Raw genomic sequence first — 26747 nt, forward strand, 5'->3', positions numbered from 1 at the left:
GAGCAGCGTCCCCTGACACCTCAGTGCGTATCCTGCAATCTGCGTCAGTATCCGTCGCCGGGCCATGTGTTGATGTGGTCTTGGCGTTGAACGACCCGATCCTGACCAGAGGGCAGGCCGTCGCTCAGATGTTGAGATGCAGATTTGACTTCAGGTCAGAACAGACGCGAGCCCACCGGTCTGGTCAAGCTTACAGATGACGTCCTTGCGCTTGCATGGAAGCCTGGAGCCATGATGCCTAGCTGGACGCAGCGCCTGTGCAATAAACAAACAAACAAAGCAGTGCAGACTTCATCGGAGGATCGGCATGGCACAGGCGCTGTCATCCCATCGTCTTCATGCATCTCGCCTCTCGGCCGGCTGCTTGGGCCGAGTCGCGCGATAACATTTGGACCAGGGTGAACCGAGTCGTTGGTACCGTCGTTAGCAAACCGAACCCGAGCTCCCGCGACGGCGTGCCCGCTGCTTGTAGATGTGGCCGGTCAAGTTCTCACTGAGACCATGCAATTGGCTGGGCGAAAACAAGCTTGTTCTCCGCGGAATGTTCATTTGAAATTGTGTCCTGCCTGACAGCTCCCACGCTGCTCTCCCGAATTGTCCCCGATGTGCCGGTAACCCGGCTACCATTGTGCTGAATGAGGTTATGCATATTAACTCCAAGACGCCCGACGCCACACTCTCCGGAATTGGTATATCAATCCATTATCGGACCATTCCTCGCCTCGTCTGGGTGACGTCGGCCACAACCGCACGACAACCCTCTGTCCAACGCCGTTTGCGGAAGCCTCGGCATTCGCGGCAACCTAAAAAATCAGCGCCCCCGCTGGTATTGAACCACGGTGTGCATCTTAAAGATCCCCCCCTCCATACTGTTAAAGCACCGTCATTTCGAATTAGTTGACGTAGAACATGACTTCCCTTGTCGCCTCAACTTTCGTTGTTGTACCAACTGGCATTGTCGTCCTGGTGTCGCTGACGTTTCCTCGGAGCATTCCGATCCGACCGTGGTAAACGGTCAACTTTATCGGTTCGCCGAGTCGTGGCATGTCGTGGGCCCGGCAATCGCTTGTCGAATCTTGAAGTTCCGGTCGGTCCTGTCCTTAGAGTGGTTGAGTGCTTCCCGACTCCTTCGCGGCGGCTATCGCTTTCGCCTCTTCAGCCATCGCTTTAGCCTTAGCGTCGGCGTCGTCAGTGGATCCCGGGCCGGACGGAGAGGAGCCGTCGCCCCCCAGACCGTAGTCGAGCTTGAGCATTTCGTCGAGGTCATTTTCGTCAAGGTCGTCTAGTCCATTTGCTTTGGTGTCAGCTGGTTTGTTCTGGGCGTCGCCTTCGGCTTGCTTCTGCTGCTCCTGCTTCTGCTGCTCCTCTTGCTGCTTCCTCTGCTCCTCTTGCTGCTTCTGCTGCTCCTCTTGCTTCTTGCGCTCCTCTTCTGCTTGTCGTGCGGCCTCTGCCTCACCTTCTTTTTTACGACGCTCGTCCTCCTCTGCTTTTGCTTTTGCCTGTTCTTCGGCCTTCTGCTTAGCTTCTTTTTCTGCCTGCTCTTTCTCTGCGTCGGTGGGACCTATACCTCCTTCTCTGTTGTCGCCGTCGCAGCGTTCGCGTTCGAGTTTCATGTCCATGATCAGGCTGACCTCGGGACAGTAGTCAAAGATCTTCTTGCGCTGGGTCGGGTTCTTCCAGACTTTGTCGGGAAGGTTTTTGCCGCCGTCGGGAATGTGGTATCCCATCGGCTTCTCCATGTACACCTCTTCAACGGCGAGGGCGCCCTTCTTCCCGTGCGCCACCTTCTCCCCCTGCATCACCCACAGTCTCTTGCCATACCACTCATCTTCTGCTTCTGTGTTGTTATATCTTTCCTGGAATTGCAATACCCTCTTGATAGAGGATACTCTACGGAGGGAAAGACCGCCGTTACCTGAGAAACGGTCGTCGGGCGTTCTATGGGTGGGTTAGGACGGCAAAGGTATTAATGCATGGGGTTGACTTACTTGGGCGCGCCAGCCCAGCTCCAGTCCAACCATTCATTCAGACTCGTCGGAGAGTTGGAGCACAGGATGCTGTCCGACTCGAACTTGAGGATCCACTCCACGCCAGGGAGGAATTCGTCGTAGAAACGTCGGTCGGTCAACAGGCGGTAAATGTGCTCCTTGGACTCGATCGACCAAGGCTCGGGAAGGACCATCAAGTCCAGCTTGCCAATGATCTGCTGGTGCTTGACGCCGTAGCTCCGAGAGATGCTTACGGTGCTCTTGTTGGAGCCGATGAACAGGAATCTCCAGTCAGGAGGCACGACAGACGTCATATGCAGCAGCTGGGGAACCAGGTGAGGGAGCGGACGAGGCTCGATGATGAGCGCAAGCTTAGACGCATTGTATCGAGCCCTCGGGTCGTCGGTCGGATTCCAGTCGACCTTGATCTTGGGAATCTTCTGCCTCGCCTCATCCAATCGTGACCTGAATTGCGCCTTGATCATGGGCTGGTAGCCCGGGAGGATGTGGGCGAACCACCATCTGCACGAAATGTCAGTTGCGCGCACTGGGTAGAAGAGCACATGATTGCATATGCAGACGGGAAGACGAACGTAATAGCCAATGAGACAAGAAGCAGGAGCTTGCCTTTCGTAATGGCAAAAGCGCTCGTTGAGGAGGTTGCGGCAGCCATGGCGAATAGGCGTCGACGTCAAAGGACGCGCAGCGAGACGAACGTGAAGGGATCGGCTGTCGGGTGTTTTGGACGGAGCAGTAGTGAGTGATGGTGAAGTCGAAAAAAAAATGTCGAGGCAATACTCTCAGTCGAGGGAACGAAACGCTCGGGGTCGGCGGAAAATCAGCGGCGCGTCATATCGAGTTGTGAAACCGCCGAGAAAAAATGCCAATATGGACTGAATTTCGCGTTGTGGACAGCTTGACAGGTCCCTGGAAGGGAATTGGAGGGAGTCCAGAAAGTTCGCCCCGACGCGCAGGAATTCCGGGGGTATTGAGGCTGAGTATCGTTCGGGTTCGGTGTGCCGGGAGGAATTCAGAGACAAGGTCTGCGAGGGATAGGAAAACGAAATACAAGGGGTTCAAGGGCGATCAGAGAACCTGAGATAGATAGGGCACGCAATGGCAGATGACGAGTCGCTGCAGGAGGTGCCGATACTGCTGAGTCGAATGTCATCAAAATGTCCGTACCGTTGGCCACGTCCGCTTCACAGCGCAAGCCTGGGGGTCCAACGGATTGGGGCGCGGGAGGAGGGGGAGGCCTGGAAATCAAGCAATTCCACTTGCGCCCACAGCAGAGAGCACGCACCAGCACTAACACCACTGATTTGGAGAGGAGGGTGGGGGGGAGCTACTAGGCGTGGGATATGTGGGAGCGAGAGCAGAGGGCCCTGCAAAGCGTCTAGACTGTGGTTGATGGTGTTCGAGATCGAGTCGGCCTTTGGGGGAGGACGTGGAGGTGGTGGTGGCACATGGAGCACATGGGCGCAAGGGAGGAAAGAGAGACAGAAAAAAGTGACCGGCAGGTACCCGCAAGTACCGTCCGGCCGCCCAACGTCTGGTGCTGGCGTGGCATGCAGGGAAGGAGCTCTTCCCGTAGACCCCACCTTCCCGGGTCGCTCCTCCCTTCCACGTCGCCCTTCCCTGCGTCAACCCAAGGCCCGTGGACTGAACAGTGAACAGTGAACACTGCAAGAGCCCACGACGGGCGGCGGGCGCCCGGCTGAGGGAAAGGGCTCCCTGCGTTGCGACTCGCTCTCGTGATCCGGGGTGAGCGATTCAGCACCGGCTCGTTGTCTCTCCGCGCAGTCTCTTTTGCTGCCCATCACAATCACTTGAGATCAATTTTCCTCTGTCAATGGGTTCGTCAATCATCTTGCAGCTCCTCAATCGCCCCAACTTTTAATTGCCACGAACTATCATTACTCGAATTAACCTCACCTTGCATACAGTCTGATATGGAACCACCGCCCATTCGTGCACGGCTTATCGCAACTCCAGATGACAGTCGAACCTGCAGCAACACCACTGCATGAAGGCCTCAGTGACGGCCGTCTGCATATGTGGGTGATGTGCCTGGTAATAATGGCGCTGCCCAGCTGAAGCTCTGAGCAGGCTGCGCTCGATAGCCTTCCGCCCGAGAACAGCGGCGGACTTCAGGACACCGTTTCTTTTCCATCTCGAGAGGTGAGTCTATTTGATTCAACGCTCTAACGCGGCTTTTCAACGCCCGCTCCGCTCTACGCTTTCCATGCGAGCAACAAGAATGCTGCCGTCGTGTCGTCTCCAGAAGGAAGTTGGAGCTTCTCCGGGTCCGAGGAGCGATATGGGTACGGCCAAGACATTGTTATCTCACGTCCTCCCTGCATGGTGTGGAGGAACCAACCGAGCAAGGCTGGAGCCTGGAGAAACAGGCCTCGCGATGTGCAGCAAGGGCCATCTATTGTGCCCTACGATTGGTTTTGCTCGCCGGTTTGGACTCGACCTAGAAAACCTCCCATTCACAGAATCGTACAATGTACGCGAGCGAAGCAAACCAACGCATCGGCCTTCAGTGCCAAGACAAGCAAGACACAGCATCGTCCGTTGGCTGCATGAGCCATCACAGTCGGGCGGATTGCTGACGGTGTCCCAGTGTATCAGTGTGGGCGCCGTTCGTTCATGTAATAGCCTTTCGTCTGAAAAACTCATAAGCGATGATCATTTCGAAGCCTCGAGAAATTTGAGACAGCACCACACACGGTCCTCCCTTGTGTGCCCTTGCATCCAGTCTTTTTTGTCCCAGGGTCTCGGTCTTTTGTACTAGCTGGGGAACCGAGATTGATCTGACGTTGGATCAAGCGATTGACGAGGCTCCCGTGAGTCTGTGACAATTCGTCTCGAAGAAGCGGTTATCGGGAGCCCATGTGCTACCCGTAGACAGCGCAACACACCATCATGCTGCTAGCATTGGGCGACGCGCTGTGATTAGTACCCCTGGGCTTTAATACGGCCCGGCTAATGGGTGACACGGCCGGCGATACCGAGAGTGCGGCACGGGGGACTGTTGGTTTGCGATTGCGACCAAGGCCTGCACGTACTCGGTAAAGAGCAAGGTACCCTGAGTCTCGGAAGCTGTTGCGCAAGTCGCCGGCGCTCACGAATCGGTTCGCAGGGCAAGATGATGAGACGAAAACCGCTGCGCCCGCCGCAAATTGCATTCTGTCCGCGACCGCCGTTCGTAAAATGCCATCCTGTGACCGACCGACAGCTTCGTGGCGCTTCGTATCAGTTGCGGCATCCAGCAGCTGGAAGACGTCGTCGAGTCGGAGTGTGAATGGTGGCGTGACGTCCCGCTGCCGTTCGTTCCTTATTCCCCTGCCATAATACACACCGAATCGAGCCCTTCCTTTCTAAATCTGGAGGATCCCACCCCGGGTCAAACGTGTGAGGGGAGCTGCAAGTCAGAGGATAATGGAGGGGACGGCGAAGGAACCGCACTCGCAGTGCGGATAGCCTATAGGTGGCCTGGCGAAAGCATCCTGGGTCCTCATCATCGCGCTTGGCCGTCACCATCGGCGGGATACTTTGTGATACCTGACAGGTACTCGACCGATTTAGATGCTGCTACAGTGGCTGCATTGCGCGGTTTGACAGGGGCTCGGCGGTCGTCGACGGCAGCCAGGGGTGGAGAGGCTGCAGGGGAGCTCGCTTCACCTCCAGTTCTCTCGCTCCTCAGTTGCACGAGGAGCGGTGCTTGGGTGCTCCAGTGTGGGAAAAAGAAGAAAATCGGCTCGGCCGTCTGAGGCACTAGCAGCCCACTAAAACGTCCCATTCGCCATCCCTTTGGTTGAAACTTCCACGACCCAGGGCCTGGCCTGTTTGATTGGAACTCGCTGGCACAACTCTGTCTGGCCCAGGCGTGGGAGGCTGGCGTGGACAGGTGCCAAGTGTAAAGGGGGAGAGGGAAGGGGTGCAGTGTCTTATCATCAGATAGTTTTCCTTCCGCGACCCTCAACGAGCAGTCTGGCATCATTTCGAAGGGAGGCAATAGCTACATTCATTGCGGGTTCGCTTTTCGAGGCCCTGCCCCAGGAAAGTTGCCGCCGACTTAGTGCAAGTGGAATCAGCGCCTCTGTCACATCACGCTCTCTGGGCAGCTTTCTATGTCCCTCTCACTCTCTTTCTTCTCTTCTCATCCTACAACACCTCTTCCTGCATCTCCAACGCGGGCCATGAGCAGGTATCCGCGCGAGTAGCCATCCGCTGCCGTCGTCGTAATCACCACCCGGCCGCGGATCCGGGCATGCCTTAGTCCTCCCCTGGCACGCTACCGCCCATCCGCGCCATCGACCTGCGTAATCGCTGTGGACCGGACGGCTCTGCGAATCGCCAACACGCCCGCTCCCACAGCCGGTCTGGCCGCCAACTTCCCCGACACAATTTCCGACAGAAGCATCTCCTCGCTACAACTGCCGCGCCGGGGCTCGTCTCCAAGCGCTCTTTACCAGCCGTCTTGGCTCTTTCGTCAAGATGGCTTTACCACCTCAGCCAGACACCAACATGGCCGACGTGAAGCAGCAGGTCAAGGTCCTGCTGCTCTCCCTATGGGCTCTGACGAGCCGCAGGATGAGAGTGGCCGGCGCCTTCGTCCTCTTCCTGTAAGTCGACGGTCTGAAGTATCACGGGCTGTTCGCTGCGCCTGTGGACGTGCGCCGCACGAGTTACTGACAATGAGGTGACAGCGGCGTGTCGGTATGGCTCTCGCTACCCACGATCAAGACGATGACCGTCCCAAAGGTCACCCTCGAATACGCACATTCGCCATACAACCACTCCAAGGTCGCTCTCCTCGTCGAGAACCGACCCAATCCTATCCTGGCGCCTCTGATGCTGCATTTCATCTCTGTCGTGCCCCCGGACTGGCGCTTCCGCTTCATGGGCTCCATTGACTCGGTCCGGTCAATCAACCAGTCTGTCGCCATTCGCGAGCAAGTCGCCGCTGGCAAATTGGATCTGACCTACATTCCCTCCAACATGAGCACCGCTGGCCAGGAGATGATCAGCCGCTTTCTTACCAACCTGTGGCTGTACGAGACCGTTCTGCAGCCTGCCGAATGGCTGCTCGTCTTCCAGACCGACAGCATTCTGTGCGCCAACAATAGGCAGAACATCAATGACTACCTCGAGTATGATTGGATCGGCGCCCCCTGGAACCCCGGCGGTCGCTGGGGTGGCAACGGCGGTCTGTCCATCCGCCGTGTCAGCGCCATGATCGATATCCTTCGTAACCAGAAGCGTGTCGATGGATCCGAACCCGAGGACGTCTGGCTCGCCGAGCGTCTCGCTCACCGCCCAGGCAGCAAGGTTGCCAACGGAACCGTCTCTTTGATGTTCAGCGGTGAAATGCACACAGGGCCGGGCACCGTGATCAACCACGACGGACCCAACTCGACTTTGGAGGCGGCCGCTGAAGGCGAGCTTGTTGCCGGCATCGACGACTACCGTGAAGGCTACTACGAGCCCATGGGGTATCACACTGGTGGCAGCGGTATCTGGTTACACAGCGCCATCTGGGGCACCCCGGCCCTACGCAAACACATTTGGGACTACTGCCCGGAGGTCAAGTTGACGTTGGCTATGGACGCCGCCAAGTACGTTCCGGGTACATGCAAGTCCAACTGGAAGAGAGGAATCGACATCTACGAGGACGGAGGCCTGGTCGAACGCGAGGAGGAGATCTCCGAGGAGGAGGCTCTCTCGGCTTACCCGTTCGGGACCGAGATGATTGACGGCGAAGAATACCCCAAGCTGCCACCCAACTTGATGATGTGGTAGCACCTTGCTCTGTATGAGGAATCTTACTTTCAATCTGCAAAGGACCACATTTCGAGCCATGGAGGGCGCATGGGGCGAAGTTTGTTACATTACAGGTGGTAGTTACCACTGAATTTGGCTTGGCGTCTGGAGGACTGCTCCTGAATGGAAAGCGGACAAGACAGCTCGTGGAATGAGTCATGTATGGCATAGATCATTAACTTTCCGAAATAACCATTTGAACAACACAACTTGAGACGTAAATCCTCCGTAAGTCGGCCCATCCCGGCAGCGAGGCGGTCGGAAATGAAGGTGAGCAACTTGTGCAGGGCGACGCCCCCACGTCCTCGATGTCGCACAGGTCTCTGCTGTCGTCTTCTCTTCTCAGTCGCGCCGCAATCTACCTGCCGTACGCCGTCCAGAGTTTCTCAGAGTTAGAGAGACACGGACACCCATGCAAGAAACCGGGGCGGCCAGCGGCAAAGGGAAACCTTGACAAGACCGATCATACGCGCGCGAGAACAGGTGCATAGACCTACCTGCATGTGTACAGAAGTAAGGTTTTTCCATTGTCGAATTCTGCGCTCGGATATCGGCTTCCATGGAAGTTGCACATAAGACAGGAGTGACCTCCGGCGGAGGTTTCCGGCCTTGCTTGAACCCATTCCCCGGTTCCATCGCACAAATCTCCTGACGTTGGCCCGGTGGGAGCAATGCAATTCGATTAAGTTACGATCTAGGTAGCTACAGGCAAGATGGCCGCGGCGGGCCGCGAGACTGCAGAAGTGCAGAACGGCCCGTTTGGCGTTGAAGGTTGGCGCGTAGCCCTGGCTAACGGGATTCCAACCATACACTGTTGGCTGCGTCGGGAATGTAGGCAAGCAGAGGCACTCAAGAGTGAACAGATATCGAATAGTGCTACAAAACACGGGCCGCCAGGTTGTCAGCAGGCCTCTACTGGAGTGCGTTGTATGTCTTGACAGTAAACCAAGAAATGTGTAGACAGGAATCAGGACCAGAGATGGTCGGATTACAACAAGTAATTAGAGCACGTATCCGCCGCTTCCAAGACACTGCCACTCCCTCACGCCCGTGTGCTCCTCGAGCTCGACGCACCACCAGAGCACCTCCTTCGCCTTGTCGATTTGGCCGCTCTCCTCGTGGGCCCTGGCCAGCGCGAACCAGGCCTCCGAGTTATTCCAGGCGACACCTAGTTTTGTCAACGACGACAAGAGACCGTAGGCACGGTCGCGCGCTGCGAGGCGGTCAATCTTTGGCAGTGAAGCTGCCTTGTACGGCGCAGGCAGTTTCTCGTCCGACTCCGCCTTTTCCAGAGACTTGATAGACGAAGCGGTCGTTGCTGACTGATGAGCACTCGTCTTGCCGATGCCTGAGCCCGACGCACTGGAGCCCAGTCCGAGTGGCTCTGACGGGAGGCCGTGCTGCGGTACCAAGATCTCGGGCAGATCTGGCGCTGGCAGTGACAGACTTGAGATGTTTTCTGGCACGCTCAGCACCGGAACTGCTGGCGGCGGCAAGACCTTCTCGGTGTAGATATCAAGCAGAATATTGGACAAGCCCACGATAGCAGCAGCGTGATCTGGGAAGTGGGTGAGAGCCATCTCAAAGTCTGATCTCGCAAGGTACGGCGATCCCTTGGCCAACGAGAGATATCCCAACTAGATGTGTTGTCAGTGATTGTGTGCAGCATACCGGACGGAAGAAACTCACCTCTGCCCAAACGTCTCCAAGCAGTTCGTCAACCCCCTTCTTTTCCGCCCAGCCATCGCCTTTCAAAGACAAAGCGCCGGTAGGATCTTTGGCAACCTCGGCTTCGAGGATGCCGACGAGCTTCTGGGCTTCTGAAATGGCGCCCTTGCTGTCCTCAAACATGCCCGCCCGACGATAGAAACCCGCAATCATCAACCACACCTTGACCAGCAGAGCAGCCCGTTGTCTCCGCTCCAAGTCCTGAGGAAAGTGTATTAATGGCAGGGGGTTCGAGATGGTATATGTAGCACTGGCAGAGATTTCGGAAAAGTTGGTAGACCGTGACTTCTGAGAGGTATAAGACTCAAGGTGATGGAGTGACCGGCCCCGAGAGATGGATGATGCCGTGGAGGCCTGACGATTTCCAAGCGGAAACTCGCTTTGTTGCAGCTCGTCCGCGGGAGTGAAATACACCTCGCCATCGAGAACAGTTGGCGCGTGAGGGTTCGTGCCTGCGCTACTAACACTTGATGTCCTCTTGCGGCCGCCGCTGCTATCACGCTTGCGAAGACTGTGCCTCTTGCCAGACTCGCTTCTTGCCCGGCGGGTGACGCTGGAGAGTCTGCGCGATCGCTTTTCGTTCGGCGATCCGTTCTCCTGAGTGACCTGGATGGTGGGCGCGATACTTGCAGAGGTCTGAGTAGTCATTGGGCGCGCTGTCCTCTCAGTCTCCGCTATGCTTGCCCTCCTCGTTCGCTGCGAACCAAAGATGCTGCCCTTAAGACTCCTCAACGTGCCTGCCGAGCTCTTTGGTGGGAGCATTGTGGCCCCCGTCTTGGGCGGTTGCGCTGTAGATTTGGCTTCGAGGCTTCCGAATAGCCGGTTGAACAGCGACAACAGTTCGGAGCTTGCGTTAACAGCCACATCGGGACCCTCAAGAAGCTCAACCAGTGCGAGCTGCGTCATCTTGACCTCGAGAATGCTCTCTCTCTCCGTGTCGTCCATGTCGTCCACAACCCCCTTACGTTCGTTGGCAATCTTCTCGTCCTGAGCCTCGGCATCATTCAGATGCTCACTCTTGAAGTGGAGATCCTGTCGTCCGAATAGGACAGAGGGGTCACGGAACTGCTCAAAAGCGCCCTCGCAGGCCTTGGCAGCCATGTTATATTCTTGTCTCGCACTCAGAAGGAGGGCCAGGAGATGCCAAAGGGGAACTAGAGAGCGCTCCTGCCAGAAGGGGCCGTGATAGAGGCTATGCTCTTCGTCCGCAGACTTGTTGGATATCAGAGCTGTCTTCACAATGTCGATTGCGGGGGTGAGTTCCCGCCGCTCAGCCAACAAAAGACCCAGGGCGAAGAGGCTGCGGACATCTCTAGTGCGGCCCAGCTCTGGGGAAAGCGACTTTCTCAGACACCTGATCGCCTTTGTCTGAATCTCGGTTCGTGACGCTGCGTCGTGCGTGATTCTCGACCAGTGGGCCTGCGAGAGACCAATGGCTTGCCACGACAGCGCAATCAGGTGGGGGCGGATCTTGGGGTGAATGGTAGTCGTCTCATCCTCTTCCGGGACACTGTTCTCGTTCTCGACACCATTCTTCAGTTGCGGCAGTCTGAACAACCAGTCCTCGAGCACATTGCCAATGTCACGAGCCTTCTCGACGGCGTCTTTCTCACCGTAGCGGCACAACGCCAGAATGCACTGCGACATCGTCTCGAGCACCGTCCCGTCATCGTCGAGATTGGCCTCGAGGTGGCCCGTTTTGTCGACTCTGGCCTTGCCGTGCTTAACCAGATCCAGGTATGAGTCGAAGGCCTTGAAAGCGAGGTCAAACTCGGCCACCGCAAGATGAACCGTAAACAGGCAGCGGAGAATGGCAGTTGAGTGGTACGTCTTGGTTGCGCAGTCGTAGAGAGTATCGAGAACACCTCTGCTGAGGCTCTCGCGTCCTCCTTGACCAAGATCCTGTTCTTTCCACCCGCGGCCACAAAGGATAGACCAGTTGCTGACGACAGTCCTCACAAACGATTCAACCTCTTCCCTGGTTTCGTCGGCTTTAGGGAAGGTGGTTTCGCCGATCAGGAGCGCTTGGTATGCCGCTTCAGTCTTTTTGAGCTCGATTCTCATCTGGTTCCGCGCTGAAGATTCCTTGGTGATCTTGCCGAGGAACCCTGTCGGGAAGGGCAGATCTAGCTCGAGAATATTCGTGAGAGCCAGGTAGTATTCTAACCACACCTGTCGCCTTGGCACGGAACCCCTATATCCATAACCTCCCGTGACAGGTCCCGTCATCGACTCCCAGTATCTGGCCCATGATCGGAAGCAGGCGAGTGAGTTGGGATCCTCCAGCGACCTCTCGTTTGAGCGCAGAGCAAGGCTGTGCAGCACACAGTATTCCGTCAGGAAGAGCTCCGACCATACTCTGAATTGCTTGTGGGCGTTGCGGGTTGCCGAAGGCGCGGAAACGGATGGCAGCGCAGAGTCAAAAACGACCAGGGCCTCAGCGGTCTCATTGTTTCGAGACAGGCAGTTGGCCTTGATGAAAGCGGCCTTCAATGCGCTGATGTTGGTCCATTCGGAGAGCGTATCGGTAGAGCTGAGCTGCGCAAGCTCCTGCTCGAGGTTCGATGGCAGCTTCGCGGCAGCCTGATCGAACTCGCCAACCACCCAATGCAGCAAGCCAGCGCAGACCTGAGCCTGGAATCTGTCCTCTGGGAACCGTGACTCTCCGTCGACGGCAGCTTCGAGCTTCGTGATGACATTCGCAGCATCGAGGTCCTTCGCGGATACGGCAGTTGCTGGTCGGCCCGCGCCTGAGGGATCGGTCGCTTTTGCAATTGCGCATTCGGTTTCGGCGGCCAAGGTCAGACCTGTAGGGGATTCGAAGTCAGTAGGGTGGACGGGGCCGCGTATGCAGGTTTCGTTCGAGGGCACCGACAGGTTCGGTCAGGCGCATGTTTCCTGATCTTGCGGACGAACTCGGGAACAGCGCTCCAATTGCCGTCGCATCTCGCATCGTCGAGGGCCTTGATGTAGTGGGCGGCCTTGTTCGGGTCGGGCTGCAACGAACAAAGACAAACATGTGGTCAGTCAAAATGTCCAGCACACACAGCTTCGACGTCATGGGTTGGGGCATGCATGGGATGGGCGGTCTGTCCACAGCCCCTGGGAAAAGCACACTCACAGCCATTTTGCGATGCCTCGGCCAGTGCCAATATTTGGGGGAAGATGAGAACCAATTCTACTAGCACGGCATCTGGGCATACAGCATGTTTTGTTGAAGATAGCAGGGGGGCCGGCGGTGGTTGGCGATGTTTAGGAGCCGAGAAATGGCTTAATTAGGAGAAAGCACGTTGCACAAGTGATTGGGAGCGAACGCGATATGACACGCTTGTAGTGCTGCTGCTGCTGCTGCCACTCGCTGCACTAAAAATGATGGTGAGGTGGGCTGGACCTCCAAGGACTGCGAGGTCCCTGGAGGGAGCACGGGCCAGTAAACGGGTGAAGATCAGGGGATCCTGTCAGTGCCTGTGAAAGGCCTCTTTGTACCATTGTATCTTTGTGCTCGTTATGCCCCTTACATAACAGACCAGGGAGTCTCATATGACCAATCAGACGACAGCAACAGTGGAGTCGATGGTACATGCGAAATGTACCTTTTTCACTTACAGGAAAAAAGTTTCATTCAGCATCAACAGCCTGTGAAACGACGACAGTGCTCATCATTTATCGAGTCGGCAGGCCTCGAATACTATCTTGGAGACTCAATTGGGTCATTATATCTTTTCCAGTGTCTGCGGTGCAGTCAAAATGTCCCTCCCCCCCGATCTGAAGGTGCTCTGCCGCCGCTTGACCTCAACACCACCTGCCCAGTTACCTCATTCGATCCCGGCCTTCATCAACCACGTCCTCCGCTGCAAAGATGTTCTCTCGGCGCCCCAAGACCAAAAGTCCAAAGACGCCGCCTCATCCGAGACGGCGTCTCTGGTCCACAAGTTAAGGACTATCATCACGACTCTTCTCAATGGCAAGAGCGCCATGGGACGCTTCACTGGCGCAACTCTGGTCAAGGCGGTCGTTGATGTCGGTGGATGGGAGTGTCTCAAGGAGTCTGGTCCTTGGGTTCGCAGCCTCTTGGCTATGATACAGGTTAGTAAAGTTGCATTCCATGGGTCCAATCACTGACAGATCACAGAAGAACGACCCCTTCCCAGTAAAGGAGGTTGCGATTGTCACTCTCGTCAGGATATACTCTCTCATCCATGACTACCAGACTCTCACCAGAGAAATCGCAACACCCACCATCCCAACCTTCTTCAACGCATGCTTGCAGCTGATCAAGCTCCCGCCAGCTGGCCAGCGCCTCAAGACGCCCCTCGTTGTTGTCGAGACCATCCTGGATGCGTTCTCAACTCTCATCCCTCTGTACCCGACCACGTCACGCCCCTTCAACGGCCAGACCAGGACTGCCATCCGGCATTACCTGGCGCCAACTTCCTCGGACGGGATCACGATCCCCCAGCCTCTCCGCCGCGCCAGCAGACATCTGGCGCTCTCGCTCCATTTCACCACCGCCGGCAAGACGGGACCTACTGATGACTGGAACAAGCTAGTCGAGGAGCTGAGAAAGGACTTCCATTCCAGCGCCGACCAGGCTTTCCGCGCGGTGCAGGAGTCGTGGGAATCATCTGCGCCGTACACCCGCTCCAAGGTTGACTTTGACGCACCCCCGGCTGGAGCCGAAGGAGCAGCCCAGCTGCCCCCTTGGACCGGGATTTCGGCGGGCCGCGATAGACTTGTCGGTCTCCTCGAGTACCTCACAGACTCCCTTCGCTACACTACGAAAGCATCCGTCACCGTGCCCGTCGGTGCCTTGTTGGACTTGGTCTCCCGAGTCTCGTTGATCAGCCGCAATTCCAAGTCGCAATCCTGGGAACAGGCCCTCGAAACGCAGGCCGCCGTTGGTAGAGAAGAGAAGGAGGAGCTATGGGCCGTGATGCCGGACATTCACGTTGCCGCGCTCGACCTTTTGTTGGTTCTGGTCCAAAGACTCGAGAACAACTCCCTCCCCCTTGCCCCGGAAATCTATGACAACCTCCTCCTCGTCTTCAAATCCGGCATCAACATCCCCTCGGTGCGCTTTGCAGCCTACAAGCTCCTCAACGAGACCCTCCCCGTGTGCGGTCCCGGCCTGCAGAAGCTCACCGTCGAGACTCTTGGAGTCATCATCCTCGCCTGCTGCCGCGACATCCAGCAGGAGACAGGCTACGTCAAGGAGACCAAGGCGGCCACCAAGAACGGAGCAGACACCAAGAAGAACGGCATCGCAGCAAACGCGGACCTCTTCCTCCCCTCGCAAACGTCGGATGCCCAGTCGTCCTCAAAACCCAGCTTGTCCAAGGACCATCTGGCCGCCGCCGAGACCCTCCTCACCAGCCTCCTCTCCCACCTGCCCCAACAGCACCTCAAGCCCGGCCTGCGCGGCCTCCTCGACCAGACCGCCATCCTCTCCCGCAACAAGGACGCCATGCTCGCCAGCGTCCTGAACCCCTACGTCAACCAGGCCGGCGCCATGTACCCCAGCATCCTCCCCTACCTCTCGCAGCAGTACCCCAACGACAAGGGCGTCGAGATCCTGCGCTCCAGCATCCGCACCTCGACGCAGACGCCCACGCCCGCCGACGACTTCGGCGCCAACGCGACGGCGACGCTCGCGGAGCTTGAGGCCGAGGAAGCCGCCAAGGACGGCGAGGAGGAGATCGTCTCCGAGATCGAGGTCGCGCAGGACGAGGAGATGAAGGACGCATCCGCGGCTGCCGGGACCATTATAGTCGCGGCCGACGACGACGACAGCAACCCGTTCAAGACGTCCAAGGGCGCCAACGCCGCGCCGGCGGAGGTCGCGAACCCTTTCGCGGTGTCGTCGGCGCAGAAGCGCAAGCTCAACGACAGCGACGCTAGCCCGCCCAAGAGGCAGAGCGTGGAGAGGAAGGTGGAGCGGGCCGTCGTGCCCGAGCCGGTTGCTAAGCCCGATGAGGCGGGTGACGACGACAGTGACGACGAGAGTGTCCACTTGAACATGGATTTAGATGATGAGGAGGAGGACGAAGAGTAGGCCAGACCATATTTTTATTTCGTGTCATTTCAAGTGCAGATGGGCATGATACCCCCGAGGGAGATTCCAGCATTTCGACTTGTGAAGTTAGGGTATATAATTTGAGGAAAAAATGTGCGAGCTCGCGACTCCATGGTCTAAGCTGTATTCTGTTTACACGACACTGTGAAATCGCAGTATCCAGGGCCACGAGGCAGTTGACTATTCTCGGAGTATGTAAAGCGTATCCCGCGTGAGAAACGGGCGTAGAGTGTAGAAATGCAAATCCCAAGGCAATCCCGTCGATAGCCTCTCGCAACGCCGCCCAGTGAAGAGGTTCTCCACCAAACCCCCGTTCCATGTGTGAGCCAAGATATTTTTCAAAAGCAAATTTGCAAACCAAAGACCGTAGAAACAGAAACCCCCGTAGCGTGTCGTCTCGTTCAATCCCGCAGCCAGGCCCTGCGCTTCTCCTCCTTCCTAGCGCGTCGCTTTTCCTTAAACTGCTTGAGCTCCTGCTTCGTGGGCTTCTTGCCGCTGCGCTCGGCCTTGAGACTGCGCCCGTCGTGGGAGTTGGCCGCGGCGTCGACGTCGAAGAAGGCGTTCATCTGCCGCCTGCTCTTGGCCTCGTCCGAGTGCCGGTCCGGCCCGTCGCCCGCCGCCTGAAACTGCCCGGTGAAGCGGTTGAACTGTGCCATCGCGCCGTAGTTTTGTTCCGCGAGCGCGGCGGTTTGCTGTGCCTCGTCCTCGTTCGCCTTGTCTCCCTGCGCGTACCACGCGGTCGGGTCGTAGTCGCCGTGGATGGCAGGATTGTAGCCGCCCGCGGCGGGTCGGTCGTTTGCCGGTAGGGGCGGAGGGCCTGATGGAAGAGGCGCGGCGGTCGCGGTGGTGCCGGGCGCTGCTCCCGCGTCGGTTGAGGATGAGGCCGCGGCGGCGCCGGTTTGCACGCGCGGGTTCTCCCACTGCGTCTTGCCCGTGAAGCGGTTGAAGAAGAAGTACGCGTTGGAGGTGGGATCCCACTGGAAGTCCCAGCCATCGTCTTCGGCGGCAGGAGGCGACCCTGAGGGCAGCGGCGGGGCTTCGTTGGGAAGAGGCGGCGCATCGTCGTCGCCGGCAGGGGCCTTGTCGTCGGCGGTCGCGGGGGACGCGCCCTCGCTGGCCTCGCCGGACTCTGGGGAGCTGGCGGCAGCCTTGTCGTCGTCGCCGCCATCGCGAGAATAGTCTGGCGATGCAGAGGAGCTTCGTTTGTCGTCGGCCGGGGCATCCGCAGGCGTGCTCTGCTCGGGATCAGCCTCGCGGGGGGAGGCGGGTCGCGGCGACTCTGACGCCATGGTTTCAAAGGGAGATGGAATGCAGGGTTTAATTCGATGGTGCGTCGCGAAGTAAGTCAGTTGTCTGTCACCGAGTAACAAGAGTCTGTCGACCTGGCTGGACCCTCATAGCTTGGTGGTGAAGAGGTCGACGAACGGAATCGGAGAGTGCGCGCGCGTGCTGGGGGTGGTGGGAGAAGACAAGGCAGAGACTGAAGTTGGTTGGCAGGTCGCGCAGACCCAGTGCTCGGATGAGTGCATCACCTGAAATTTGGATACAAGGAAGACGCCGCGCCGGTGATGGGCCGCATGGGGTTCCGCAGTTGCAATCCTGTGAACTGACGGCGGGCTGGGCGGGCGGACAGGGGAAGGCCCAAGGCCCAAGGCCCCCTCCAGGCCAGCCAGCCAGGGCACTCAACCTGCCCGGAAGGCTCCAGGTGAAGGATGGCCAGGGTTAGGTAGGGGGCACACGGCCACCACAGCACCACTTTTGGCACTGTCTGTGCGCACTGTGCCGAGACCGACGCAGCGAATCTAGTGGCACCGTGTGGGGTCAGTGTCCTTTTCTTGTCAGAACCTAGTCCAAAAGTGACGATGGACCACACAGCCGCTGCAGGCACGCACTCTGCTGGCCAGACCCAGACCTAGCTAGACCTCTCTCTGGCTGGTGGCAATACCTACCTACCTTACGGAAAGTGGACGAGGGAAGGCGGGCGGGAGTGGGATGGGCAGTTGTCGACTAGTCGGGTCGGGTCTGACGGATGGATTTGCTGCCCGCAGAGCCCGCCTACCTGGTAATGTAGAGACAGACTGCAACACTGTACGGCCTGGACTCGAAAGAGGGCACGACAGAGGTGGGCAGATTAAAATCACACTCACTGGTCGGAACCTGATGGAAGTCGACGGAGCTACGTCCGGTCTTTTCCAGGGACAGATCGGATTCTCTCCTTCATCTGTCTGTCTGTCTCTGTCACTCTGGTTTGCCCTACTACTACCACACTCACACTGCGCCCAGCCAGCTGAACAGAGCTTTCTTCTGCCTCTCCCTCTGCCTTTCCTTCCTCTTGATGGTTGCCGTCCTCTCTATTTGACGATTGACCTGCTGTTATCTCCTACGCCGTCGTCTCACTCCCTCCCAAACCGTTGAGCCTCTGCCGCCCTCTTAGTCTCACCGTCTTCTTTCTGCCCGCCCTTCATCTCCGCCATCACCCGCATCGTCCGCACCACCGCTGATGATCTTGCGCGGGGAGCCGCAAATCCTCGCCGTCGTTGGATCGTCTCAGCCAATGTCTGCGTCAGTTGGAGCTCATCGACACGGGTTCTATCCTGCGCGGTATACGGACGATCGTGTGCTCTTTGTTTCTGCTCGCCCCCTCGGTTATTATGCTGCCTCCCCTCATGCCAAATACCCCTCTTTTCCCCATCACGACGACTGAAGCCCGTTCTGGTACCTTGGGCAAGTTCGCTCCATCGTGAACCCCTTTCCCAGTCGTACGAGCACTGCTGTTGAAGCAGCAACTCCCTGACCCAGCCGAGGGCATCGATGCAAACCTAGTCGGAATTATGCCTGACCAGAGTCTCCGTCGATTGCTTCCTGCCCCAAAAACCCCCCTCCCAGCTTTATCACGTCCACCGCCTGCCCCCTCTCGGAAACGTGCCACAGCGACAAAAGTTGCATGCAATGCCTGTCGTGCCAAGAAAAAAGCTGTAAGCACCGGGCCGCCCCGTAGTCTTCCTCTCCAAGTCAACTAACAGATCTACCTTCAGTGCGATGGCAAGAGACCTGCGTGCTCATCCTGTGTCGAGCTGAACGTGGCATGCGCTTATGTCAGTGTAGACGAAAAGGAGACGCCCGCAATGGCTCTCAAGCGCGAGAACCAGGCTCTCAAAGCCGAGAACGAAGCTAACAAGCGCGAGAATGAGGTCCAGAAGCGCAATAACCACGCTCTCGAGTCAATGTTGGCCCAGCTTAGCTACATGTCACCAGAGGCCATGGCGAGGACTGTGAAGGAATTCAAGTTCGCAGTCGACCCAAACGCTCCTCTCCGCTCCATCACACCGTCCGGCCTTGATCCTCGACGCTTTCTGCCTCAGCTGCACACCAATGTCGAGTTTGAACTCACGAGAGACTATCCGACTGCGTATCCTATTTCAGGAAACGCCCCTCGGTTCTCCAGTCCAGAGAGCACAGACTCCAGACCGTCCAAAATGCGTCGGATCACTGAAGCATCTGATTCGGCCTCGTCATCGCCTGAACCGAGCACGGTCTTCAGCAACGTGTCCGTGGCCGGTTCTTCATCGGGAGAAACCTCCAACGAGTCCATGGTCCTTCCGTCGAGCACGTCCAGCGTCTTCTCGGTTGAGTCTATCCGCCCTCCCCCAATTCAGACCGACTCGCGCCTGAAAGATCTCGACATCACACACTGGACGGCCGTGTCCATACCAAGCGATGTTGCTGCGAATGTCATCTCACTTTACCTCGAGACGGACCATGCCATCCTAGGCTTGTTTGACACCGAACTGTTTGTGCATGATCTCACCCACTACGAATACCAGTTCTGCTCTCCGCTGCTCGTCAGCGCCCTTCTCGCCTTTGCTTGCGTTAGTCTCGGCATCCCTTTCCAGTCTAACCACAGCTGACGCCTGAGTAGCAAGCCTATGCGGCATACGACCCTGCCGCCTCTGGCTGGAGTCACGAATTCCAGGCAGAAGCAGACAGGTTATGGCGCGCAGATCGAGAAGACTCCCTGACGACTGTTGCCGCCCTGGCTTTCCTCATTCAGTCTGTGGGCTGCAACGGCGACGGCGAGCTCGACGTTCAGTACATCAAAGACACGGCAGCCATGGCAAAACGCATGAAGCTCTTCGGCACTCCTGATTCCTGCACCACCGAAGACCTCGGCAAACTCTCCGAGGAAGACGCAAGGGCGAAAGCACAGGTCGCCTGGGGGGTCTTCAGCAATCTGAGGTGAGTCTCGGAGAAGACCACCCTTGCGACAAGAGTGTCCCTAATAATAGGAATAGCATGGCTTCGCAATTTTATCTGCCAGCTACTACCGAGTATCCGCCAGCTCTTCCAATACCTGGGAAGGATCCCATCGTACATGCTGGTACGAGAAGCGAGAGTCCTCCCGAATCTGGTTCTCGTAGGAAGAGAAGCGAACCACCACGAGGGGCAGCGACATTCGCAGCTCTTTGCGAGTTATGGGTCATCTCATCACGATTGACGTGGTACTACCAGCATGACACCGGCCCTGGAAAGGCCGCCAAGGGGTTCGCCCTGCAAAAATACCAAAAACTGCTGTCATGGGCAGCCAACCTGCCCGAAGGTGTAACCCGTAATGAGCACAGCCCTGGCCATGTGCTCGTTTGCCAGTACGTCATCCCGTAGCTGAGGCCGCACGTAGCCAAGACTCACCGTCTGTAGTATGCTCTTCCACGGCACGATCCTCTACCTCTTCCGGCCGTTCATCCCCACCGAACAGCAGCACACGATCAACTCGTGGTCGCCGTCTGCGCCAGCCGTACCGTCCATATTTGCTGCTTCCCTCGAGCAGCTTAAAAGCCTGGTGGACACCTACATGACATTACCTCAAAGGACCTACTCCATCTTCTGGCACATAGCCCTCATGCACGTGGCAAACGCAGCGGCAAACGACGCAAGCGATCCCTACGGACGCCACTACTTTTTCAAATGCATCTATGCTTATCTGGGTCTCTACCGTTCCTTCGCCGTCGCCGGAGTGATAGCGCAGGGCCTGCTGGGCATGGCGGTCAAGAAGGGGACGCTGAATGCCGCGGAGGGGTATGCGATATGGCAGGAGTTCCGAGCTACGGATAGTCAGAGGAGCAGCGGGCAGTCGGTAGCTCCGACGGGGTTGTTCGTCACGGATCTCAACCTGGCCGTGAGGGATCGGGAAGCGGCGAGGGTGGACAGGCTCATTGAGGAGTTTAACGAGTTGACGCTGCTAGAGGAGTTCACCGTGGGGGTTACGTGAGGGTGTCTCGGGCAAGTGCAGCCTGGCTAGGCATCCATGACAGAAAGCAAACGAATGAAAACGAATTCACCGCAACCTCTCTGGTCTAATCGCACGTTCCGCGCCCAGGAAGCTCCATGACTGTCGTCCCTCCTGTTCCTTTCAACAGTGAATAGAACCTCCCATTTGGTGCAGAGGTTTAGCATATCGCGCTTTCACCGCGGGGACACGAGTTCGAATCTCGTAGTGGGAAATCTTTTTGATTTATTGACCTTGTCTGCTTTTCATTTTTTCAGGCTTTGAGGCTGGCCGAAAATTCACCCCTTTTCATGACTCTTGCGAACTCGAGAGGTCGCCACTCACGAAAACTACTAACACTGCGGCGTATCTAAGGGGGGTACATTAGCTTGATATCTCTCAAGTGGTGACGAGGCTTGACTTACGCTGCGGTTCCTGCGAATATCTCCGACCTCCGCGCGTTCATCGTCAGCCCGACGCTCAGGGCGAAAAGAGCTGTGAAAAAGGCGATGAGGCCAAGCTTTGCGGTGTCGTTCTTGGCAAAGTACAGTCCTGTTATGGACCCTATCAAAAGGATTGCTGCGATGAGGGTACTGATGACGACGACTGCAGAGGATACGGTTGACTCGTTATAGCGTCCTATTCGAACCCCCTCAAATAGGTCGTCTTTCTAGAATGGTACCGACAGGTGAGTTTACTGCGTAGATGAGACACTGACTTGGGTCGGCAACATTCTTCTGAGGCATTCTGACAAATAATCCGTCTCTTGAGTGGGGTTCAAAGCGACCAAATCGTTCGCATTGTCGAGAAAGTACTTGGATCTCCCGCCAAGTTTGGGTATGCTCGTGAACCATGCCCTAAATGACGCCAGTGAACGTTTACTGGGTCGTCTAAGTCTGGAAATCTCGCTCTGCAGCAGTAGCGCTTTACCTGTCCAAGGTTGAGTTGTGTTCGAGAATACCCGGTGTTAACGTACGGTATGTCTCCAGCTTCTGACGTATCTTCTCGATCAATGCGATCCGAGTCTTAGCTTTGGTTCTGTAGACAATTTCTGTCACCCGTTCTTGCTCCTGATGGTTTGGTGCAGCAAGTTCATTCAATATCTCCCAATCGCTGATGGCATCGACCCAATCCATGTCCCCATCTATCACATCTTCCCAGTCAAAGTCCGCGAGCTGGTGCACTGAGCTAATGAGCTCGGACTGGAGATAAAGGAGAGTTCGTGCTCCGAGTTCATCGAAGCGACGGTAAATAAGACTCTCGTCATCGACATCCCGTGCCATCCAGTCCGCAACTTCGGCATATCCAATTTTCTGGCCTGCCATGGCACTTCTCATTAAGGGAGGGCCACCGAATTTTTTCTCAGTGTGTGAACTAATGGTATAACGCAAAAAGCTTCAATATTGGTGAATTTCGGGGTCGTCTAAGCCTCCACAGCGGTAAACATGACTTACATATACATAAGCAGCTGACCGGTGATGTCGGAACCGGGAGTTGCTGCGAAACCGATTGTAGCCAATACATTTGCAATATTACCCATCTCACCTCAATTCCTGCCCAACATGCAGCCTGATAACCAATTATCCTCAAAAGTCTTGCTGATGTGGCACCTGAAAGTGCAAAATTTGAGGCTATGAGCGTGTATTTTCGCACTTGTGTCGTTTCCAGGGCGGTTTTAGTCAGACTGGCGCGTCAAAGTAAGGCAGACGCCGTTTGTTTGTTAGGCAAGCATGAACACATATTTTACATATCGCTTTGGCCCCGGCTTTGGAACAGTCCTTGCTTACGGCGGGTTATCTTCGTACTCGAGTCAACAAGGAAACATTATTCACACCGTATACCAATTCGTTGAATCATGACATAGGGCGAGTTCAAATGGAAGACCAGCTGTTTGCTGATGAAGAAGCCCGTCAGCAGCGGGCGGACTATGCTCGAGCTCATGCTAGCGTGCCTAGACAACATTCGTCTCTTCAATCGGGGTCATGGTATGGAGGCTATCAACGGGAGTCGTTGTATTCACCGGAAACTACGGACTATGTGGTAGAAGGGGAAGTCAATGACATGCACACGACAGCATGCCCGGACACCGGGGCCGATGACTGCGTCATCTCCGACGATTTTGCTTCCAAGCTAGGCTTACTCCCTATCTCTGGAACAAGAAAACTGGCCGTTTTAGCAAACGGTAAGACTGTTGAATCGCCAGGAATGGTTGAGTTGCATTGGAAATTTTCTCGCGATCGAACACCACACAGCTTGCATTGCTGGATATTGCCCGATTGCATCAATGACCTCGTCCTGGGACGCACATTCCTTGGTGTGACGAAGACGCTCACGACATTTCGAGATCGCATCAAGAGAATTATTCGTCCGAAGACGCATCGACTGAAGCTCACCGGAACCGAGGAACAGCGTATCCTCGGATCATTCAACAACCAGGCCACAGCAGCACTCGCCGATACCGGCTCCGATCTCATGCTTGTTTCATCGAAATATGTCAAGCGCCATGGCCTCACCGTGAATTCTGGAAATGGCTACTGCTCTGAAGTCGAACTTGCAGACGGGACGACCACATATACTACTGGTGTTGTCAGGAACGCAACGTGGCGCATAGGGGACGACGCCATGAGGTGCGATTTCCACGTGCTGGATGACCTGATTGTGGATGTCATCCTAAGCAAAGATTACATCTTTGAACGGAACATTTTTGCGGAGCACGCTGAGTCGTTCATCGACATTGATTTGATCGACGAAGCTTCCAGACTCTGTGGCATCCGTGCCCCTGAACAGGGCAGCTTTGACATGGATACTTTGGAAGGAAATTTCTTGCGAGATGGTATGTCATATCCAAAATCAACCCATGATCCCAACTGATGGCTACTTCAGTCACTTCATACGATGCCTTCAACCTCGAGATGGTGAGGCAGGAACGTGTGAGGAGGGACATGGCTCGTGACAGGATTGCTACATTGCCTCACAATTTAAGGGATGAGGCCAATCTTCTCGAGGACGATAAGAAACGCCGTTGGGACACAGCGAGAAGCCAACATAGAGAGCTTTGGAAGAACCATCGAAGATCGCTTCCTAGCGTTGACATTCCATGTCCATGCACCGGTTGTCACAGTCTGATCTGGCTTCAACGACAAAATCACCGACGCAACGCAGTTCGCTTAGAGCGCTGCTTCAATTCCGCGCTTGGTAGGTACTATCACCCAGTTGGAGTATTGCAGCGTAATTGTTGCAAAGATCTCTCAACTTGAAATTATTGTAAGTTCTTGCCATATTGAAAGGCGTCCAGGTGAATGAACTTAGCTGATGTCCCCGACTAGGTGGATGCTACATAGCCCTTAAGGTTGACGCTTAAGGGGCATCGAAGTTCATAGAAAAGCATTACCCGCCTTGATTAACCCCTAATTCAAAATATGATTACGGAGAAAACGAAACTGACTGACTGCCCTCCACAAAATCACCATCGCCTGCTCTAAGCCCTGCAGCGGGTGTAAGTCGTGAGCAGAGTTGACAGGGGTGCAACCCTTCCTTCTAATTGGACGAAGCCCCCCCCCCCCCCCCCTCCACATGGCCATGAGCATCGTACCGCACTGACCTCTCGCGAGCTAGCAGCGTCAGATCCTCTCATTTACATCTCTCATCAATCTCTCATCAATCTCTCATCACAACAAGGACATCGGCCCTTCAGAGATAGCGTTGCAGTCCACGGTCATGACCTCCTTTCGCACAGCCTCCAAATGCCACCGCAGACCTCCCGTTACAACCCACAAATAGCTCAATGACACCCGTGCCGCCGTCGTCCCTGTTACCCGCCGCTTAGGAGTCTGGAGCGACACGGAAAGCTCCACGAGACGACGCTAAGAGAGCGACTGAGCAACAAACACCGCATCCGGCCGTTTAGGTTGGCTTGGTGTGCCAAATTGCTCTCCTCTTAGTCAAGGCTCATTTCTCCGTTCCTCTCCCCTCCGCTGCTTCCAAGCTTCCCGCCCGGTCCCTAACGGGTACGACGGGATCGCCATTGCCCAGTCGCGCTGGCCGCTGCAACAGCTCACTCTTGACGCTAAGCCTGAACTCTCTGCAGCGTTTTCAAATCATGGCGACCAAGTGGCCGCTAGCCAAGGAGCTCCCGACGCCGTTTTCGTAGGAATCTCGCGCGATCCCCAGTAGCTCTCTGCCTGTTGGTCACTCGATCTGCTGTGCTTTTGTTCGGCCGGGGCGATGGTCTGGCCAGCTAGTGGCTCGATGACATTTGGAAGGAAACAACAACGCACGATCACGTCTCACATTCCGGTGCGCCGTTGCTTGGGGATGTGTTTACGGCAACACCATCCCAGGCCAAGACAACGATGGATTGTCACCTCTTCTTTTTAAATCATCCCATCCCCGCGTTCTCTCTTTCATCCCGTCCCCGACAGAGCCGCACGCCACTCACTCTCTCAGACAAACACAACCATGCCGTCAACGAGCTCATCTATTTTGGGCTTGGCCCTCGCCCTGCTGCCTCTGGCTGTGGCTGACGACCACCCCGTCGTGGCGGACGATGTCTGCAACTGCTTCCTCACCAACACCTCAGAGAGCTACTTCACCAACCATCTGTTCTACGACTTCCGCAACCTCGGCCAGTACGCCGGTGTCCCTGACATCATCACCAGCTACAACGACAGCGGCAACGCCTCGGTAACATCAGACTACTTCAACTCTGATGCATGGACGTCAATATGGTCTATCCAGAGCTGGAACAACAGCGGCAACAGGGGCAGGAGCGGCAACGATGCCACCATCAGCATGGTCAACTCTCCCAATAACATCTACATCGAGAAGAACACCGACTCCAACCCTCAGTCGGACACCTACATGAGCTTCCGCACCGCGCGCCTCAAGGACTTCCAGACCTCTGCCGAGATGGAGTCTGTCTCGATGGGCTACCACTTCGTCTCGGTCCGCATGTTTGCCCGTACCATTGGCGACTCAGGTGCCTGCACGGCCCTGTTCACCTACCGCGAAGCCGAAAAGTACGCCGATGTTCAGGAGGCCGATATTGAGGTCCTGACCAAGGACCCCGACAACAGGATCCAGTACACGAACCAGCCCTCGTTTGACGACAGCGGTAACACCATCGACCAGTCGACCCAGAACGGCACGGTGCCCGTCTCTTGGCGCGACTGGGCCATCCATCGCCTGGATTGGGACTCAGAGCAGAGCGTCTGGCTTGTTGACGGTCACAAGGTCTCGACCATCAAGTTCCAGGTTCCCCGCGATCCCAGCCGTGTTATGATCAACTCCTGGAGCGACGGCGGTTCGTGGTCTGGCGTGATGGAAGTCGGCAATTCGGCCGTCTTGCAGGTGCAATGGCTCGAGTTGGTCTTCAACACCACCGACTCTCCCACAACCGTCACAAAGCGCGGTGCCGCCGATTCGCAGCACGCTCACGGACCCCGGGGCAAGCTGGCGCGTCGCGACGGAGATGGACAGTGCCAGGTCGTCTGCAGCATCGACTCCGCGCACGACTTTGGTCAAGTCGTCATGTTGCACAACGGCACGGCGCCTGGTCTGTTGCTCGCCCAGTCCAGGGCCCTGGTCTTCTGGGTGCCGGTGTTCATCATGTCGGCAATGTTCTTCCATGTCCTGTCTTAATGAGTGTGTGGGTTTGCTTTCCAGCATAGCAAGGGGTTTAAAATGCATCTGTATCTTGATAGATAACGAAGTCTACGATTACATTCTCGCAGCTGTTTCTCTCCTCACATCTTGACACTCTTATGTCCCCATGACCAGGGTGGTCAGACAAGCACAAGCTGTCAGCGCTCTGAAGGGATGAACAATGCAGCGAGCTCGACCCCTGTATCTCCAAACCGGGCAT

The 26747-nt window shown here is 56.4% G+C and overlaps 9 protein-coding genes across 9 annotated transcripts; 5 read left to right on the top strand and 4 right to left on the bottom strand.

Annotated features, from left to right (window-relative positions):
• Nucleotides 1–1100: 1100 nt before the first annotated feature.
• Nucleotides 1101–2661, bottom strand: CGCA056_v007103 (Reticulocyte-binding protein 2-like protein a; the record flags this gene model as incomplete). The annotated part of the gene is made up of 3 exons (XM_037322352.1): nt 1101–1938; nt 1989–2510; nt 2582–2661. The coding sequence occupies 3 exons, from the start codon at nt 2659–2661 to the stop codon at nt 1101–1103; spliced, it is 1440 nt and encodes a 479-aa protein (XP_037180484.1).
• A 3833-nt stretch (nt 2662–6494) lies between these two features.
• On the top strand, nt 6495–7799 carry CGCA056_v007104 (uncharacterized protein; the record flags this gene model as incomplete). The annotated part of the gene is made up of 2 exons (XM_037322353.1): nt 6495–6622; nt 6707–7799. The coding sequence occupies 2 exons, from the start codon at nt 6495–6497 to the stop codon at nt 7797–7799; spliced, it is 1221 nt and encodes a 406-aa protein (XP_037180483.1).
• Nucleotides 7800–8821: 1022 nt separating this feature from the next.
• On the bottom strand, nt 8822–12675 carry ypp1 (putative cargo-transport protein ypp1; the record flags this gene model as incomplete). Its single annotated transcript, XM_037322354.1, has 4 exons — nt 8822–9457; nt 9510–12355; nt 12424–12544; nt 12670–12675. 4 exons carry the CDS (start codon nt 12673–12675, stop codon nt 8822–8824), a joined length of 3609 nt encoding a protein of 1202 aa, XP_037180482.1.
• A 620-nt stretch (nt 12676–13295) lies between these two features.
• On the top strand, nt 13296–15600 carry rix1 (Pre-rRNA-processing protein rix1; the record flags this gene model as incomplete). The annotated part of the gene is made up of 2 exons (XM_037322355.1): nt 13296–13634; nt 13681–15600. The coding sequence occupies 2 exons, from the start codon at nt 13296–13298 to the stop codon at nt 15598–15600; spliced, it is 2259 nt and encodes a 752-aa protein (XP_037180481.1).
• A 422-nt stretch (nt 15601–16022) lies between these two features.
• On the bottom strand, nt 16023–16910 carry CGCA056_v007107 (WW domain-containing protein; the record flags this gene model as incomplete). Its single annotated transcript, XM_037322356.1, has 1 exon — nt 16023–16910. One exon carries the CDS (start codon nt 16908–16910, stop codon nt 16023–16025), a length of 888 nt encoding a protein of 295 aa, XP_037180480.1.
• A 1836-nt stretch (nt 16911–18746) lies between these two features.
• nirA-5 (Nitrogen assimilation transcription factor nirA) lies at nt 18747–20887 on the top strand (the record flags this gene model as incomplete). Its single annotated transcript, XM_037322357.1, has 4 exons — nt 18747–19490; nt 19541–19857; nt 19914–20264; nt 20317–20887. 4 exons carry the CDS (start codon nt 18747–18749, stop codon nt 20885–20887), a joined length of 1983 nt encoding a protein of 660 aa, XP_037180495.1.
• Nucleotides 20888–21193: 306 nt separating this feature from the next.
• On the bottom strand, nt 21194–22209 carry CGCA056_v007109 (uncharacterized protein; the record flags this gene model as incomplete). Its single annotated transcript, XM_037322358.1, has 3 exons — nt 21194–21254; nt 21310–21436; nt 21861–22209. 3 exons carry the CDS (start codon nt 22207–22209, stop codon nt 21194–21196), a joined length of 537 nt encoding a protein of 178 aa, XP_037180494.1.
• Nucleotides 22210–23089: 880 nt separating this feature from the next.
• On the top strand, nt 23090–24225 carry CGCA056_v007110 (uncharacterized protein; the record flags this gene model as incomplete). Its single annotated transcript, XM_037322359.1, has 4 exons — nt 23090–23717; nt 23768–23799; nt 24098–24148; nt 24211–24225. The coding sequence occupies 4 exons, from the start codon at nt 23090–23092 to the stop codon at nt 24223–24225; spliced, it is 726 nt and encodes a 241-aa protein (XP_037179568.1).
• Nucleotides 24226–25342: 1117 nt separating this feature from the next.
• Nucleotides 25343–26524, top strand: CGCA056_v007111 (uncharacterized protein; the record flags this gene model as incomplete). The annotated part of the gene is made up of 1 exon (XM_037322360.1): nt 25343–26524. The coding sequence occupies one exon, from the start codon at nt 25343–25345 to the stop codon at nt 26522–26524; it is 1182 nt and encodes a 393-aa protein (XP_037178798.1).
• Nucleotides 26525–26747: the final 223 nt, after the last annotated feature.

The sequence above is a fragment of the Colletotrichum aenigma genome, assembly GCF_013390185.1.
Source record: "Colletotrichum aenigma strain Cg56 chromosome Unknown KSG_Cg56_contig04, whole genome shotgun sequence".
Taxonomy (NCBI): Eukaryota; Fungi; Ascomycota; class Sordariomycetes; order Glomerellales; family Glomerellaceae; genus Colletotrichum; species Colletotrichum aenigma.